An 18089-nucleotide genomic window follows, 5' to 3' on the forward strand; every position below is an offset into this window, starting at 1 on the left:
ATTACAGTAAAAACATTATACAATTTATATATGTTTTACAGACATATCCCAAAAATAGGATTACGCTAGCTTCTAAAATATGCATGTATATGGAAATATGACCAATTAATTTACATTTTACCCTATAACATTTAGATAATGTAATAATAACATTTGCTCACCTGGCTGTTTTACAGCGTTTGCTATTTCTCTCCACCGTTTCTTTTTCTCAGCACAGTTGTGGTAAATATATGTGAAACGTCATACAGGCATTCATGCCTGAGTTCAATGGTGACATGCTGCTCATCTTTCCGTGTGACGTCAACCCCTCGTCGGATTGGCTGTAGCTCGTGACATCATAGGAGGTCGAGTCGCGCGACAGCTCCAGATATCTAGCGTGCTAGATATTTTTCTGTTGTCGGCGACGCGTCTGGGAGCGTCTTTGATGCGTTGTTGGCTCTTTCATACCAACACCCGATCACACCCCGACCTGTCGGCGAGCGAACGACTTGCAAATCGGGCTAAAATCTGGCTTTAAATCATGTAGTGTGAACTTAGCTTAAAATGAAATGAAAACTATCTACCCAACCCCCATAGTTTCACAGCATAGCTCTAGGTTTTGTGTAAAGCTCCGATTGGTCTAGCGGCCAGAATAGGCGTGGTGAGCTCGTTGCTACGTGCACTGTGACATCACGATCAGCTGTTTTGTACGGTCTGATCTGCGGATCAGCTGGGCGAAGCAATAACATCACAATATCTGCCGGAAAGAAAACAAGCTGCAGATACTACGATTAAAACGTTGTGTGAATCAGAATTTACACGAAGATTCCTTCTAAGAAGAAATACATTTTCATATTTATTTTTATTTTTTTGTGAATTTACTACCTCATATAAAAGAACACCTAAGCTATGCTTAAGATCGTTGTCGTTTTTATTGTGTGGTCGTCGCGTTTACAACTTGAATAATCTTGCAGGTAAGATCGTAATCTTTTAAAACTTGGTTTGTTCTGATAAAACCACAAATTGAACTTTTGTACAATGCAACGATAATAAGAGTTATCTTTAAATTCTCACTTTTCCTTAATTGTGTGTATGTTTTTATGTTGCCAATTATTGTGTTAAATCTTCTTTATGGCGCATTATATTCGTTATTTCGCACTCGTCCAATATAATGTCGTTTTCAAGGTTGATACGGTGTCAGGTTTGTCAGTGTCAGTACGCTGGTAAATATTATACCCTTGATCCGAGCTGTCATTGCTTTGACCCTTTGCGCTTTCTTTTGCCTTGCTCTTCACAATATATGCTTATATTTAAGACTTCGGGGTGTTTTATCAATGACAATGCCCTCTCTTTACCCAGCTGTTTTGCCGCATATAACAACCATTAAGCTTTCGAAATTGTACACATATAATGTTTTATCCATTATCTTGATAGACATAACCTAAAATATTGAATCAAAGCATTCTCCAAATAAGATGTATTCATTACATGTGTACCCTACTTTTGAATATTCTATTATAAAACCACAGTCATCGACAGTGTTTTCTGTGGTTGCTGTTACTGAAAACCTGTCCCTGTTTCCTTTCTGCTGTTACATACATCGTCCGCTAGTCTAAAGAAGGTGACGTCAATTGCGTCTGACGCTATCACGCATGGTTCGTAGTTGAGGCTCTGCCCACTGAACAGTAGGCGTCTATGAATATAAAAACCATCAATGACCATACACGAACAGGCCACCATTAGGAAATAGGAAAGCAGTAGCACATAGCATCTAGGCATCTAGTGGTGAGATTGCGAATATATTGCGAACCCATTTGGTAGCCACCACAGGACAAACATGTGTAGGGATGAAATGCCATCTATAGAACAGTTTGTACAAACTGTACAAACATGACAGAGAAAAATTGCTCATTCTAAGATAATAAAAACAATACAATTCATTATGTCAAATTATGTATTTATACACTACTTTATACAGTTTTGTATTCATCCTAAAAGCTGTGTCAGGGTGCAGCCCGTCTTGGTCCATCCCCTTTTGTGTAAGGAAATTAATGAAACAAAAAACACTGAGACAAATTTCCTAATCAGATTGTTTAGAATATTAAGAATAGTTTTTTCTTTTGACCAGCGATTTCTCCAAAGAATGATAACCCATTTATGGTAATTTAATCATCATATGATTCCCTTCACCAATTTTGTTCTCTTTCTGTCTTTGTTCATTCTAGATCTTTGCACAACTTGAACCAAGTGACACCTTAAATTGTATAGCGCCTTTTCTAAAATTCTTGTAACAACAACAATACGGCCAAGAAACCTGTGATCAACCTGCCCTCTGTTACATATTTTAAAAAACAACAACATTAACTATAGTTCAAAAACAGTTTTTGTGAGATAAACTTTTAAGGCAGCTATCCCTTGGGAAATAAAAACTGTGACCATCGAACACTGAGGCAGGCATGTTCCAGCAGCTCAGCAATCTGTTCTTTGGAAGCGTGGAGCAAGTTACTCCAGAGCTGAGTGGACCAAAGCTCTCTGTGACTGAGGCTGATGAAGAAGGATGGCTTCTAGTCAACCTGCCAGGTGAGTGTCATGAAGAAAAACATTGTCTTTATTGAAAGCATTATGCGTTTGGAAAACATTAGCTCTGTTCCAAACCCTAGTGAGCTGCTTAAGATTTATAGACAGACTCCAATGTTTAATTTGTTATGCGTTTCGCCATTTAGGATCCACCATCCAAACATTCATACAAGCCGTGAAAAAAAAAACTTTGGTTCCACTTTTGCAACAGTTTACACTAAAATTAGCATCAGTGTTACACAAATGTCACTTGGAAGTAATAGAGATATGCCGAGACAGCTACTGATAAGAAAAGGAAAAACTAAAGGTGATTTTAATTGATGAATGACAACTCGTTTATAAAAAAATTCAGTTCACAAGCTTTAATTTATATGTGTATGGCCTTGTATAGCTTAATAGATTTACACTGAGACTGGCTATAAAATGTACTAAAAACAAAGTAACTATTACAGGTTTGATCAATTTTGAAAAAAAAAAAATTTAATAGAAGGCCGTTTTTTTTTAGTCTACCTACATGACATCAAATGGTTGGAGTTCAAACATGTTATTTTAATGCTACAGTGAGGTAATCATGTTTTCTGTCAGATGTAATCATTTCAATTAAAAAGCTGTCAAACAGAAGATGAACTATAATAATACACATGCAGGTGGCAGTATGCACTCATTTTATTCGTCTTACAAGATAATAATAATAAAAATAATTTGTTACATTTATATAGCGCTTTTCTGCAGCACTTAAAGCACTTTACAAATGAAAGGGGGATTCTCCTCAACCACCTCCAATGTGCAGCATCCACCTGGATGATGCGACAGCAGCCATATTGCACCAGAACACCCACCACACACCAGCTTATTAGTGGAGAGGAGACCGAGTGATATAGCCAATTAGAATGAGGGGATGATTAGTAGGCCAACGGGCAAGTTTGGCCAGGATACACCCCTACTCTTTTTCGAAAGACATCCTGGGATTTTTAATGACCACAGAGAGTCATGACCTCAGTTTAACGTCTCATCCGAAGGACGGTGCTTTTTTGACAGTATAGTGTCCCCGTCACTATACTGGGATGTTAGGACCCACACAGACCACTGGGTGAGCACCCCCTGCTGGTCTCACTAAGACCTCCACCAGCAGCAACCTGGTTTTCTCAGTTGGTCTCCCATCCAAGTACTGACCAGACTCAGCCCTGCTTAGCTTCAGTGGGCAAGCTGTCTTAGGCCATAGGGTGATGTCTTCGGTTGAGCCTTTTCAATTTGAAACGGAGCATAACATAAACGCTGAGTACAATACAGAAAACTATAAAACATCACGCTAAAATCGAAGACGATCAGATAGGAAAAGAGGCAAAAAATCAGTGATGTCTCTGCAGCAACTTTTTTGTATGCCAACTGACAGAGAGAGTGTGTGTTGTAAGGAGCTGCGCTTTCTATCAATACCTGTTCAGAGTAAGCATATTCATTATACAACATTACACAGAAACAGATACTCATCTACAGTCATGTGAAAAAAGTGTTGCCCCCCTTCCTGATTTTTTTCTTTTTTTGCATTTGTTACATTTTAATGTTTCACATCATGAAGCAATTTAAATATGAATGAAAGATAACATGAGTAAACACAACATGCAGTTTTTATTATGAAGGAAAAACAAAATCCAAACCCACATGGCCCTGGGTGAAAAAGTGTTTGCCCCTTAAACCTAATAACTGGTTGGACATTTGCAACACCCTTTGAAGGGATAGTTCATCTTAAAATAAAATGTGTATGTTTATCAGCTTACCCCCAGATTTTTAACTCCAACCGTTTCAGTCTGTCAGTCATATAATGCATGTTAACAAAACTGGTAACAAAATAACAAAAATGAGGGCACATACTAGTACACCCGATAAATGCTGATATACACTAATTATGCGTGGCCAATAACTACTCCGAATCGCACAGCCGATATTATTCACAGCTATTTCATGTAACACGGCTTTTGATCAGTAAGTCCTTATCCATCTGAAATAACTTGGGTTTGAGTCGTTTAAAACATGCATTTTAGAAAGCGACACTCGTCAAACATAATCATTATACATATTCTTTATTATCATGAAAATACCTGAAAAGGTTTGAAGAACAACAATATAATTAAAACTGCAAGCAGAGATGGAAGGGCCCTCGCACACATGACACCGCCACACCGTGGCATAAGAATTAAAGGGAACAGTAGTAAATAGGGATTTAAGCATGTAAACATAGGTGAACCATTTAAAAGTGTAGTATAATGTGCCACATTTCCTGTTGCTAATTACAAATGCCAGCAAGGTAGCATTGTGTATGATAGCATGAGAGAGAGAGTGAGTGAGAGAGTGAGTGAGAGAGTGAGTGAGTGAGAGAGAGAGTGAGTGAGTGTGCGTGCGTGCACGTGCGTGTGTGTGTGTGTGTGTGTGTGTGTGTGTGTGTGTGTGTGTGTGTGTGTGTGTGTGTGTGTGTGTATGTGTGTGTTAATAATGCATAATCATTGTAAAAATGTCACTTCCTGTTGCCAGCTGGTGGCGCTATTGCCATTGGTGACAAATGGCATGTAGATGTGTGCAGTCCAGGACTCTTGTCAATTATGTAAAGTTTGGGACAGATCAGACATTGCATAATTATTGTAAACATGTCACTTCCTGTTACCAGCTGGTGGCGCTATAACCACAAGTGACTAATGGCAGGTAGATGTGTTCAGTCCAGGACTCTTGTCAATCATGTAAAGTTTGAGACAGATTAGACATTGCATAATCATTGTAAACATGTCACTTCCTGTTGCCAGCTGGTGGCGCTATGACGATAAGTGACCATCGGCATCTAGATGTGTTCAATACAGGACTCTTAGCAATCATGTAAAGTGTGAGACAGATTGGACATTGCATAATCAGTGTAAACATGTCACTTCCTGTTGCCAGCTGGTGGCGCTATGACGATAAGTGACTATCGGCATCTAGATGTGTTCAATCCAGGACTCTTGTCAATCATGTAAAGTTTGAGACAGATTGGACATTGCATAATCAGTGTAAACATGTCACTTCTTGTTGCCAGCTGGTGGCGCCATGACGATATGTGACTATCGGCATCTAAATGTGTTCAGTCCAGGGGCCTCATTTATCAAGCGTGCGTACGAACAGAAGTGTGCGTAAAGTGTGCGTAGGAACAGTTTTACGCAAAGTGTGGAATTTATCAAATTGTACTTATACGTAGAAATGTGTGTAAATATACGCACACCTCGGAGTATGCGTACGCAGAGCAGCTAGTGGTAGAATAGCGATACTACACAGGACCGTCCATCCCCAGCGTTAAAAGAACACTTTGCCTATTTATTATCCACCCCAAGGTGTTAAAAATGATTACTGTTAATAAAGTAACTGCAAATCAGTGTTGAAGTTAATTAATGAAATTAGTGTCTAACCCTATATTAGAAAGCTCCGTCAAATGCTTGACACAGTGCAATGGCTTATCTTGCATTATTGGAAGACTTGGCAAATCATCCATTCCGCCGGGAGCGCGTTTTCAGAGATCGCGCCGATGATGCTGGTTATGCGGCTGTCCAAGTTGTGTCATTGTCTGTCCTCCCACAGATTTCACGTCGGTGTGCTGTGACGCGTTTTTTTTTTTGGCTGATAATTTAATGTCAAACCACTTTTTTATTTCTAGAAGTGTTCTCATACCCAACGGAATTAAACTCACTGGTAACATGTTCCCATGCAGATTTGTTTTCTTTTGTTAGTCATTCCTCCCGTACTAAGTGAACCAAACAGATGTGTTATTAACCTCATCCACCAGTAACTCAATTTCTGTGTCTGTAAAGTTCCTATTTTACGCTCTCTTTGCCATTATTGCGATGAGGGAAAAAGCAAAACCACGTGACTTATAACGGGAGGTGTTGTCACCATATATGGTTCATTGGAGGCGTTTCGGAATGCAAATGACCATGAACGTGCACGAGCATAGGGCTTAACAACAAGTGGGATTTATCATCAAGGATTACTTACTGATGTGCGTACGAACCCCGTGCGCACGTTTGATAAATCCCGATTTTTTTGTACTTAGGCACATTCTAAATTTCATTCGTAGGTACAAATATAGAACATTTTCTACGCACTGTTGATAAATGAGGCCCCTGGACTCTTGTCAATCATGTAAAGTTTGAGACAGATTGGACATTGCAAAATCAGTGTAAACATGTCACTTCCTGTTGCCAGCTGGTGGTGCTATAACCATAAGTGACTATTGGCATGTACATGTGTTCAGGTCAGGACTCTTAGCAATCATGTAAAGTTTGGGACAGATTGGACATTGCATAATCAGTGTAAACATGTCACTTCCTGTTGCCAACTGGTGGCGCTATAACCATAAGTGACTATTGGCATGTAGATGTGTTCAGGTCAGGACTCTTAGCAATTATGTAAAGTTTGGGACAGATTGGACATTGCATAATCAGTGTAAACATGTCACTTCCTGTTGCCAGCTGGTGGCGCTATAACCATAAGTGACTATTGGCATGTAGATGTGTTCAGTCCAGGACTCTTTTCAATTATGTAAAGTTTGGGACAGAACAGACAGTGCATAATCATTGTAAACATGTGTCAATCACATTATTTTCCTAGAAGGAGTATTTAAAAGTTCACTGCATGCAACTGAAAGGCTTAAATATGCCTTTAAAATGAAAGTAACATTTGACGCGTTGCCATGGGGACAACGTTCGAGATATCAAAAATCCCTTTTGCAATTTATCATCTACAATGTCTCAGCATCATTTTAACCACTTTTGGTGTCCATCGCATGAAAAACCTAGAAGGAGTATTTAAAAGAACATCGCATGGAACTGTCAAAAAAATTCACTTTTGTGACTGACACACTTCCTGGCGCCTGGTGGTGGCGCTATACCCAAGAGTCACAATAGGCACATCAATGCAATCGGAATCTTCAGACGAACAAACACCCCGCTTGGGATTGCAATAGGCATTTTTTGCCTTAAATATTAGACACTTCCTGTTTTTCTGATTTCCCCACAACTTTGTCGCCTCGCCATGGCAACACCGTTCGAGATATCAAAAATCCCTTTGCAATTTATCATCTACAATGTCTCGGCATCATTTTGACCACTTCTGGAGTCAATCGCATGAATATTCTAAAAGGAGTATTTAAAAGTTTACTGCTTGCAACTGTAAGGCTTAAATATGCCTTTAAAATGAAAGTAAAGTTTGAAACTTTGCCATGGTAACAGCGTTCGAGATATCAAAAATCCCTTCGCAATTTATCATCTACAATGTCTCGGCATCATGTTGACCACTTTTGGTGTCAATTGCATGATTATTCTAGAAGGAGTATTTAAAAGTTCACTGCATGCAACTGTAAGGCTTAAAAATGCCTTTAAAATGAAAGTAAAGTTTGACACGTTGCCATGGGAACAGCGTTCAAGATTTAAAAAATCCCTTCGCAGTTTATCATCTACAATGTCTCGGCATCATGTTGACCACTTTTGGTGTCAGATGCATGATTATTCTAGAAGGAGTACTTAAAAGAACATAGCATGGAACTGTCAAAAAAATCCAGCTTTGTGACTGACACACTTCCTGCCGCCTGGTGGTGGCGCTCTACCCGGGAGTCACAATAGGCACATCGATGCGATCGGAATCTTCAGACGAACAAACACCCCGCATGGCATCACAATAAGACATTTTTTGCCTTAGATATTAGACACTTCCTGTTTCTCTGAATTCGCCATAAATTTGTCGCAGAACCGTTGGAGATATCAAAAATCCCTTCCCAATTTAGCAAGATCAATGTCTCAGCATCATGATCACCACGGTTGGTGTCATGCGCATGGAAAAAATTAAAAATAAAATAAAAATAATACATCCGAGCAAAAACAATAGGGCTTCGCACCTTTCGGTGCAGGCCATTCTGGCCTGCTCCTCGGTCCTCAGGCCCTAATAAGAAGTAGAATATAGCGGCTAAGGTTAAACCGTACAAGCGAGCGTATGAATAATGTAACGTATACAGTAAAGTGCTAAGTTAAGCCAAAATTGGCTGACTCTCCCGGGGACTAAAAAACCCCATAGGAGAAAACCCGGTGGGAAAAACTCCTAGAAGGACAAAAACCCTTGGGAGAAATTAATATATATTTATATATATAAACACGGTAGGGATATTATTAGGTAGTGAGCGACTTAAGAGGCACACCTATGTCTGACCTGTTTGCCCACACTTAACAATCGACAACTCTGACGTGTGCCAAATTTGAAGTTAATCTAAGCATGCCAAGACGCTTAAATATGCCTGAAATTATAGTAAACTTTGATGCGTTGCCTTGTAACAGCGTTGGAAATGTCAAAAATTATTTCGCAATTTATAATCTTTAATGTCTCGGCATCATGTTGAACTCGTTGGGTGTTTGACACGTTGCCATGGGAACAGCATTCGAGATATCAAAAATCCCTTTGCATTTCAGCATCTACCATGTCTCAGTATAATGTGGACCACTTCTGGAGTCAATCGCATGAATATTCTAGAAGGAGTATTTTAAAAAAAATCACAGTCAACTGAAAGGCTTCGGCATCGGAATCTTCAGATGAACAAACACCCCGCATGTCATCACAATAAGACCTTTTTTACCGTAGATAATAAACATTTTCTGTTTCTCTGATTTCGCCATGAATTTGTCGCCTCGCCATGACAGAACCGTTCGAGATGTAAAAAATCCCTTTGCAATTTATCATCTTTAATGTCTCTGCATCATGTTGAACTCATTCTGGCCTGCTCCTCTGTGCTCTGGCCCTAATAATAGTCCGAGCAAAAACAATAGGGCTTCGCACCTTTCGGTGCAGGCCATTCTCGGTGCTCGGGCCCTAAAAAAATAATAAATCCGAGCAAAAACAATAGGGCTTCGCACCATTCTCCTTGGTTCTCGGGCCCTAATAACTCCTTGAAAAACAATAGGGTCCTCACACCCCGGTGTGTTCGGGCCCTAAATATAACCTCAAGCCATTTCCTGGATCTGCGTGTCATAGGCTGTTTTTCAATATGCGTTCTTCAGCAATCTTGCGTCTTTGTATTGTCGCTCTACGTCATCATTAACCGTTGAAGTTCAATTCCAATTCTCAAGAACACAAGTACAGAGGACGCATGAAAATACCCGGATGTGTTCTTGATATCGAGGATGCATCGAGTGCAGACTTGCGCGCTGAAATCTGGAGAGGTCAGGTGACCAACAGCAAGATCACACACATCTCAATTCTTACAAGTGCGCTCTGTGTTCTCGCGACCTTCTGAGTTCATTTTTCCAAGGTCGCCTGGCAAGACCAATTTCCACGAGAACATAAGTCCATTCTTTGAATTGAGAAACAGCCATAGCTGCATGTGTATAGTTCTTCGTCTGCAGCGCATATTGAGTTTGTGCACGAGAGCCCTCTTGCTTTTGGATGTAGCGGCATTTCACTGTAATTCATTGAGAAGCATAGCAAGCATCATCGGCCAATATATCGGTGCACCCCATACACACCATAAACTGTAAAAAAAAGAGCTTTTTGAAGCTTATAGTAGGCAGTGCCTGCTGTCGCCATCTTGGCCGTGCGACACTCACGGTTTACCGAAAATGGGTAAAGAGGTGGGACGTGGGTGAAGCTGAGGTGGTTGGTTGCTGAAACCACACCCGCCTAGCTCGATTTTAGAGACAGCAGTGGCAGTTCACATGTCACTCAAGTGGCCACGCCCTTAATTATGCAGAACTTTAAGGCTTAATATAATTTAAACGGATGACTTACAAAATAATTCACCCCCTCACAGTTGTCATGAAGGGCAAACTTCTATATAGCTATATAGACGGTTTCAGCAGTAACAACATAAACAAGCGGCTGTCGCGGTCCGCGCGTAACTTCCGGTAAACTCCGCTAAAAATAAATAACAACAAAGTACTTTAAACGTAGTTTATTTATATAACAAGCAAAAAAACAACACATAGATTAAATAGGAAACCAAAACATTTGTTATTTTCGACGAGGCATTTGTTCAAGAGATCAGTTTAGCAACTAGTCAGACCATTAAAAAAACGAAACCGGAAGTAAAGTTCGGATCCAGACGTGTATCACGTGCGTCCGATGAAACCGTCTATAGACCAAAAACACTTTTTGTACCAGGCAGTTAACATATTATTTTCTACTGTAAAGTTGGACATTTAAACATGGAGGTCTAGGGGAATTGACTCTCTTTTGGAGCCAGCTTCTAGCGGCCAGTCGATGATTTGCAGTTTAAGTCACTTCCATATTGGCTTCATCAGGGAGATCGAAAGGTTGCCCCTCTGTGGTGGTATGCACCTCATTATATGACTAACCGACTAAAACGGTTGGAGTTAAAAATCTACATTTGTGTTCTACTGAAGAAACAAAGTCATCTTGGATGCCCTGGGGGTTAAGCTGATAAACATAAACATTTCATTTTAAGATGAACTATCCCTTTAAGTCACGTATGGCTGCACGATTAATTGTTTTTGAACCAAAATACATTCATGTATTGTTCTGTTCCGAAATGTTAAAAGATGCATGGCCAAAATTAGGCATCTTGACAGGCTGCCTATTCTTTGGAAAAGCCTTTTGGAGTGCACATACAGAATATGCTTTACAAAGTGGTTTATGTTGGCAACTCACTTGGTTTGGAACATATTCACTATGAATTCATATATTAGTAAATGGTGATAAGACTTTAAAGGGTTTATAAACACTAATGACAGTATTTCTATGTTTTATGTTTTTCTGTTGTTTCTGTACCCCTTCTCATTTTATCATATTTGATTGGACTATTTTTTACTGGTATGTGTGCTCATTGTACCAACATTTCCCAACTTTGATATTCTGAAATACATCCTTAAATTCATACATCCTCTTCATCCTTCACTGAAGGCGAGAATGGGCCAAAGGCAGAATCAGTAGCACATGCCCATCCTCACAGTGAATGTCATACATCTAAAATATGTGTCTCATCACCTCATACCTGCAAAAAACGCAGAACTAGAGTGGCCAGGGTACAGGCAGGACATCCCACTTCCCCTTCCATATACTCTTCTGGCCCTGTCCCCTTCTGTCACCTTGAATCAGTAGAAGTGAATGTGGTGTTAAGCAAGCAGGGCTCCTGTAGTGACTGCAGCATGGATGAGAGCTGGTTTGTCACCCCTCCCCCCTGTTTTACTGCAGAGGGAGCCACAGCGGAAGCCAGCCCCATGGAGGACCTCCTCATCGAGCACCCCAGCATGTCTGTCTATGTCTCACCTGGCCATCTCCCTGCAATGGAGGAGAGTGCCATCAGCCTAGCTGGGAGTGTGAGGTAAGTTTCATATCTGCTGTGTGTGTCCTCAATGCATTTACACATTTAACACATTGAGCAAATGTGGCAGGTCATGCTTGTTTTACGAACTGAAAGTTGACTGATGTAAAAGAAACTACCCATGATGTAAGTGTACATTTATTGTCTAATATGTGCACAAAAGACTAACAGCAACATTTAAAAAAAGTGAAAATGATGTAATGACCAATGTCTGGTAACCCATACTTGGAATGTGTCTTCTGCATTCAACCCATCCCAGTAATGAACACACACTGCAGGTCATGAACATGCACACACACCCTGAGCAATGGGCATCTATAACTGCATCACCCAACCAGCAACTGAAGCAATGGTGCCTTCAAAAATCAAATCAAAACAGGAACCTTTGGGTCACAAGTGTGACTTTCTAACCACTAGCCAGCAACAATAATATAATCATTCTGAAGAGCCTTTTTGTACTTTCAATAAATCTCCATATCCACTCTTTTTTAGCAGGATGTCTGAATCAGCACATCCCGTTACCAGGAGCAGCATGCCCACAAGGGTGACACAAGGAGCAGACGCCCTGACTAAAATCACCAAGGTCTCCAGGGTTCAGAGGGCCAAAGCTCGCACAGAGCGTCACCATCTGGGACGCAATCTAATGCAGCGCCAAAACCGTGCGCGTGAACAGGTCCAAGGCCGTGCAACCCACACCCGCAACTCCTTCCTGCACCAACCGTGCCAGCGCAACTTCTACCACTGAGGCACCTAAAGTTTACAATGAGGGCATTATTATACACAAACACCCCACAGCCCTTCTACTTTCTCAGTTACCCCTTTAATTTACTGGTTTTGCATCCATAATACTATTGAGTTTATGAATTAAGTTTGTCTATCCCTCGTTAAGCACAAGTGAGTGCATGTATATCTGTTCCCCATTCTTATCTGACAGCCCACCGCTAAGGACAATTTCTCCAAAATTTCTTGATTTCAACAAGAAGCTGCATATTTTCTGACAATGGCCCCACTAAATTAGACCCCAAAAGCAGAAGTTGCAGTAAGTATATCTAAAATGAGATGTAAGCAAACTATGTAGGTAGTTCTACGAACAACACATTAGATCTAGAACACAAACAATTCAAAATCTATGTTTCCTTTTTATATTTTCATATATGTGTAATCAGGTAAATTATCCCAACCTTGTTGAAAGGTTTAGAACATAACCTATTCCTTTGTTTCTGGCTGCTGAGATACATGGATATCGAGATAGGATCGCCATGTATCTCATGTACTAATGTCACATTAGTAAAAGCAGCTACTACATCAATAGTGATCACTTTTGAAAACGACAATTATAAGAAAGTATATAAAAATGGATGAACATGAAAAACAGACTAAATTGTAAAAAACGTTTGCAGAGCAAGACAATGATTAGAGAAACATGTATTTGTTAAGAAGAAAATTTTAAAGCATATGTTAAAACAAAAAAATCATCAACACTTTTAAGTAGTAATTGTAACACACAAAACTGTGTTTAAAACTATGCCATTACACAAGCTCTGTTGCAAACCCTAAACATCTGACTCCCCATAGAAAGTAGCATCTTAGGTTTGCAAAGGATGTTCCAAAATTTTGCAGCAACATTTTATCTTTTGCAGATTTGGTAATCTTGGTAAAATATTGTGATGAGATTCCAGGAACAATGTTGAGATAAAAATGGAGATGGAAAGAAATTTTAATTTAAAAGTATATTTTTTTTAATAATTATAAATACCAATAAAATAGTAAATCAAATAGCTATTGAAATAATGTAAATGACTTATTTTAACAAATATTTGTGTTGTGAATTGTTTTATTAGCTTAACAACATGCCAACAGTAAAATCTAGTCACCAAACTAAAAAACTGTGGCATCTAAAGTTGCCCATAATGAGTGGCTAAAATAAATTATAAACTTTCCTACCTTGGAAGGCAGCTAGGTGCAGCAGATATCTAAGAACTTACTAGGTTTTCACTCTAACGATTGATATTACCAACATCTCACTGAATGAGTGACATTGCACTTAATTAATAAATTAATTCAGCTATTAAATTAACATAACATAAGAAATAAGGAATGAGGAAAAGCTGAAATGCAAGAAAGAGTTGTATTTTGATGTTTGTTAACGATCGCAATGTTGTCTAGTCAACAATGTTCATTTCCATTATGTGTTAGTATGTCCCAGTACTTGCAACCTCTTTAGTGCTACTTATTAAAATATATATACTTTCCCATAGCAAAAACAGTGCATACTTTTAGGGCATAGTATAAGTAGGCGAATTGGGATGTAGCAATGGTCTTTTAGCTTTGATGGAGGGTCCATCATGACATAACTCAAAGTATGGCAGGAACTCGTTACTAAGAAGATGTATTTAGTTATTTTAAGTTATCTTTCAGGTATATTGCTGTTTAGCTTTTCTTTAAAACATGAACATCTAAACATGAGGTATGGTTGCATGTCAACATCCAATCTACACATGCAGACGATCATAGGGGTGTCAGGGCAGTGTGCAATGTAATTTCAGGTCACATTATCAACATGAATACAGAGACATTACCATGTGATATGGATTATTAAAAGTTTTCTAAATGGAAGAATGTTGTTGGGTGCATCTCATAAAACCATGTATGGGTAAAATGCCCTCGGATAAATAGATTTATATAAAATTTGATTTAAATATTAGTACTTGTTATATTCTATATAATCACACAAAAAATGTAATTGGCAAACACAGGAGTTTAAAATTGTGTGCTTCGTCGATTCGTTAAAAAAAAGGTGTGTTTGACTTCCTTTGTCACCATGCAGGCCAACAGGCGTATGGGATCAAAGTACTACGGGAATAAATTTTTTCCTCTGATTCGCCATACAAATGATTGGCAATTAATTTGCCCTGACCATTGAAAACGTTTTTCTTGGTTTCCTAGACAGGGTTTAGATTAATCCAGGAATAGGCCTAAATTATATTGGGGGAATTAAGTGTTTTTTTTTTTACAAAAAAACCTTACAAAAACATTACTGGTGTGCATCTTGAGACAAGACAATGGTCCTTATATGTGTTAAGATACGTCAGTTCAAGATGTTTTTTAATTAAAGCAGCTTAAACAGGCATGTTAACAGAATACCGCCACATAATGTTAACCTAAAAATAATTTCCAGGACAATTTCCTATTCAGCATATGCTTATGTGAGAAATCACTGTGAACACGGATTGAAAGAAAACTGCTGATGTTGTTTGGTCCTTTTCTCCAATAATCTGTTACTTACAAAAGGCAGTTTTTTGCATTGTTTATAAAGTTTTGTTAATATATTGTGCTCTACTTTTATTCAACATTTTCATTGTAGTCTAATTTAAATTTGTTTGTGCAAGTTTTCAGGGTCTTGCTTGTGACAGACCATGCAAACATACTCTTACACTAACACAAATGTTGAATCCTAAAATGTGCACTTCCTTAATAGTCAGTAAATACTCTGCACATTTATGGGAATTCACAACATTGTGATCTATCTCATATGTGTATTCAGTAATGAATAGACTAACAATGGTGCTAAAAATATATAAATATATGACTGTTTGTACATTTATGAGACATTTAAGAGAGAAAGTCTTAGGTTTTATGGAAAATTATGGTATTTAGCAGTAAGCTGTTTTGTTCTAATGGTAAATGAGATGTCAAAATGTATGGGTTAGGGGAAAAGCTATCATAAAAGGTAAACAATTATTTGCATTCAAATGTATATAATTGCAAACTATTTGCAGTACAGTGTTTAAATTATGTTCATCTAAAAAACATCTTCCTGTTTGAATGGCATCGTTTTACTTTATGTGTAAGCCTATTGTTCCACATACTTCTTCTACTTGGTGTTGTTATTATACAAACCAACATTTACCATGTTGTCTTTACCACTGTCTGCTATACCTTGCACCTCGTGCATAAGGAGTAAAAAAAAATAGGTTTTACATGCAATTTTGTTTCATTTTCTGTTTAATAATTTTTGTTATACTTGTTAAAGTCTTTCTTGTTACTCGCCAAAATCAGTAAAATTGTTATTTTGATAGTAGGCTAAAGCTCTATATAAACAAATCAATGTAATTATATATAATTTAATTCTAAATGCTTTTATTTCTTTGTTTGAATGTAACATGTTTGAACATCATCAATACCCTACAGAGATCCCTGTAAGAATGTCATTGGTGTATCTAGAAAAATCCAATGCCCTGTACCCCTACAATGGTCCTAAACATGGTCCACTTAAAAACCGTCCTCTCTCTTTACATGGTTTTTGTAGTAGCCTAACATCTAGTGTAGTAGATGCAGGGGACAATGCAATATTATATGATGAACATAAAAACAATGATTTCTGCCTAGAGATCCACCACTTTTGTTCACCATCACAGCTAGACACTGTATATGTTTTTGTGTGTGTGGGTGTTTAAGTGTGACTATTTAATTTGTAGAATTAAAATGTCTGCTAGGCCTCACAAGAGGCTTGTACAGCTGGAAGATATATAGTTATTGTGATTTAAAGTAATAGTTCACAAGGTAATGAAAACTATCCCATAATCTATTCACTCTCATTCCATCCCAGGTGTATTTAACTTCCTTTCTTCAGCTAAACACAATCCTATTGTATGGCAAGGCATGCTGCAGTTGACCACCATCCAATGGCATTACAAAACTAGTAGGAGTAATATAAATACGTAATGGCATGAGGGTACATAAATTATGAGATCATTTTTATTTTCCAATAACTATCTTTAAAGGTGGGCAGCAGGTTGATTTAAAACATGAAATGATAAAGGACAACAACAAAAAAATGCTTGTATTTTTTCCGATTTTGTTAATACAAGAAATATTCAACTTAGTAACAAAATACAAAAAGAGTATTAAAAATGATTGCTGATTGCTGTATGTACCAGTAATATCTTTGGTGATTGTGCCTTTTCTGCACTATTCTGCATGGTTTTCATGATGTGCCAACTGTTGATTTCATCGATATTACAAGGGCATCAGAGACCTATGCAAAATACTATGAGTTTCCAGCATCCATTCAGAACTGCAGGTACCAGACGATAACAATAAACACTCAGGATGAAACTGCAATCTGGACTTTGTTATTTGTGTGTTTCCTTTAAGACAAATCTGACACCAAAACACATTATGGGAAATTAAAACCATATCCAAACACTGAAAAATATATGAAACCTTTTAAAAATTAACTATACATCACAGACAAGGCTTTGCTAAAGCCAGGACTAGGCCTTAAATTCAGATGTTTAAGCATTTTTAATAAACATGCCTTGGAAAAAAACTTTACTGTTGTGCATCTTAAGACAAATCAATAGCACTGGCATATTTTAAGATCTGTCGGTGCAAGTTATTTTCAGTTGAGACAGCTCAAACGTGTTTTAGTCTAGGACTAGCCTTAAGCCTTGTCTGTGAAACCGAGGAATAGAATACCATGTCACTACTGTACATGTCCACTGTTTTGTAAGTGTTATATGGATATATACATAGACAGGCATATGTAGCCTACCCTATTATACTGTATACTAAATGCTTTGTGCAATATAGGCTACATATTACAGAAATGGTATTAGATAGTAGATGATATTTCATATATGCAGAGGCGGAGGACACTACTTGAGTATTTTAAGTAAATTTTCAAGCATCTGTGCTTTATCAGAGTGTTTGTATTGAGAAAAAATGTACTTTACTTTAAAATTTTCACTACATTCTAAAGCATAGAATACTGTGTATTTCTTTTATATTGCATATTAAAATTGATTTAGTAGTTAATTACATAAAAATTGTGTACTTTTACTTTTCTTGAGTAAAAGTTAAAAATGTTTAAGATTTTTAATGTATTTAAATATTAAATATAAACCAAAAACTTGAAATCATGAAATGTAGTGGAGTAAAAATTATGATAATATGCTTTGGAATGTATGTTTTCCAAAGAAAAACACTGATAAAATACAAATACTTAAAAATGTACTTTTATGTAGAAAGTCAAAATACTTAAGTAGTGTCCGCCTCTGTATATATGTGGCACTAAATAATTACCATGATATTTACATGGTTTCCAAGGTCCTTCTAAGATTACCATGGTATTATTATAGTTTAAAAACATGGCAACACCAAAGAATTGGGGAAATTTTGTGGACATCATATAGTG

General features: G+C 37.9%; 1 protein-coding gene across 3 annotated transcripts; it reads left to right on the forward strand.

Annotated features, from left to right (window-relative positions):
* Positions 1 to 693: 693 nt before the first annotated feature.
* On the forward strand, positions 694 to 17014 carry tp53inp2b (tumor protein p53 inducible nuclear protein 2b). Of its 3 annotated transcripts, none has more exons than XM_065282578.2 (4): positions 694 to 953; positions 2205 to 2559; positions 11470 to 11890; positions 12383 to 17014. In XM_065282578.2, exons 2-4 carry the CDS (start codon positions 2436 to 2438, stop codon positions 12633 to 12635), a joined length of 798 nt encoding a protein of 265 aa, XP_065138650.2. In that variant the 5' UTR covers positions 694 to 953; positions 2205 to 2435; the 3' UTR covers positions 12636 to 17014. The 3 variants fall into 3 exon arrangements, with proteins under 3 accessions (XP_065138650.2, XP_065138653.2, XP_065138652.2); XM_065282581.2 differs by having other exon boundaries at positions 700 to 953; positions 11761 to 11890; XM_065282580.2 differs by lacking the exon at positions 12383 to 17014 and adding an exon at positions 12150 to 12376 and having other exon boundaries at positions 814 to 953.
* The last annotated feature ends 1075 nt before the right edge of the window (positions 17015 to 18089 follow it).

This window comes from Paramisgurnus dabryanus, chromosome 21, assembly GCF_030506205.2.
Source record: "Paramisgurnus dabryanus chromosome 21, PD_genome_1.1, whole genome shotgun sequence".
Taxonomy (NCBI): domain Eukaryota; kingdom Metazoa; phylum Chordata; class Actinopteri; order Cypriniformes; family Cobitidae; genus Paramisgurnus; species Paramisgurnus dabryanus.

Coding starts and splice junctions, on each gene's coding strand:
- tp53inp2b (XM_065282578.2), top strand. CDS start 2,436: ATGTTCCAGCAGCTCAGCAATCTGTTCTTTGGAAGCGTGGAGCAAGTT. Junction 2,560..11,469: donor GCTTCTAGTCAACCTGCCAG/GTGAGTGTCATG, acceptor CCTTCACTGAAG/GCGAGAATGGGCCAAAGGCA. Junction 11,891..12,382: donor AGCCTAGCTGGGAGTGTGAG/GTAAGTTTCATA, acceptor ACTCTTTTTTAG/CAGGATGTCTGAATCAGCAC.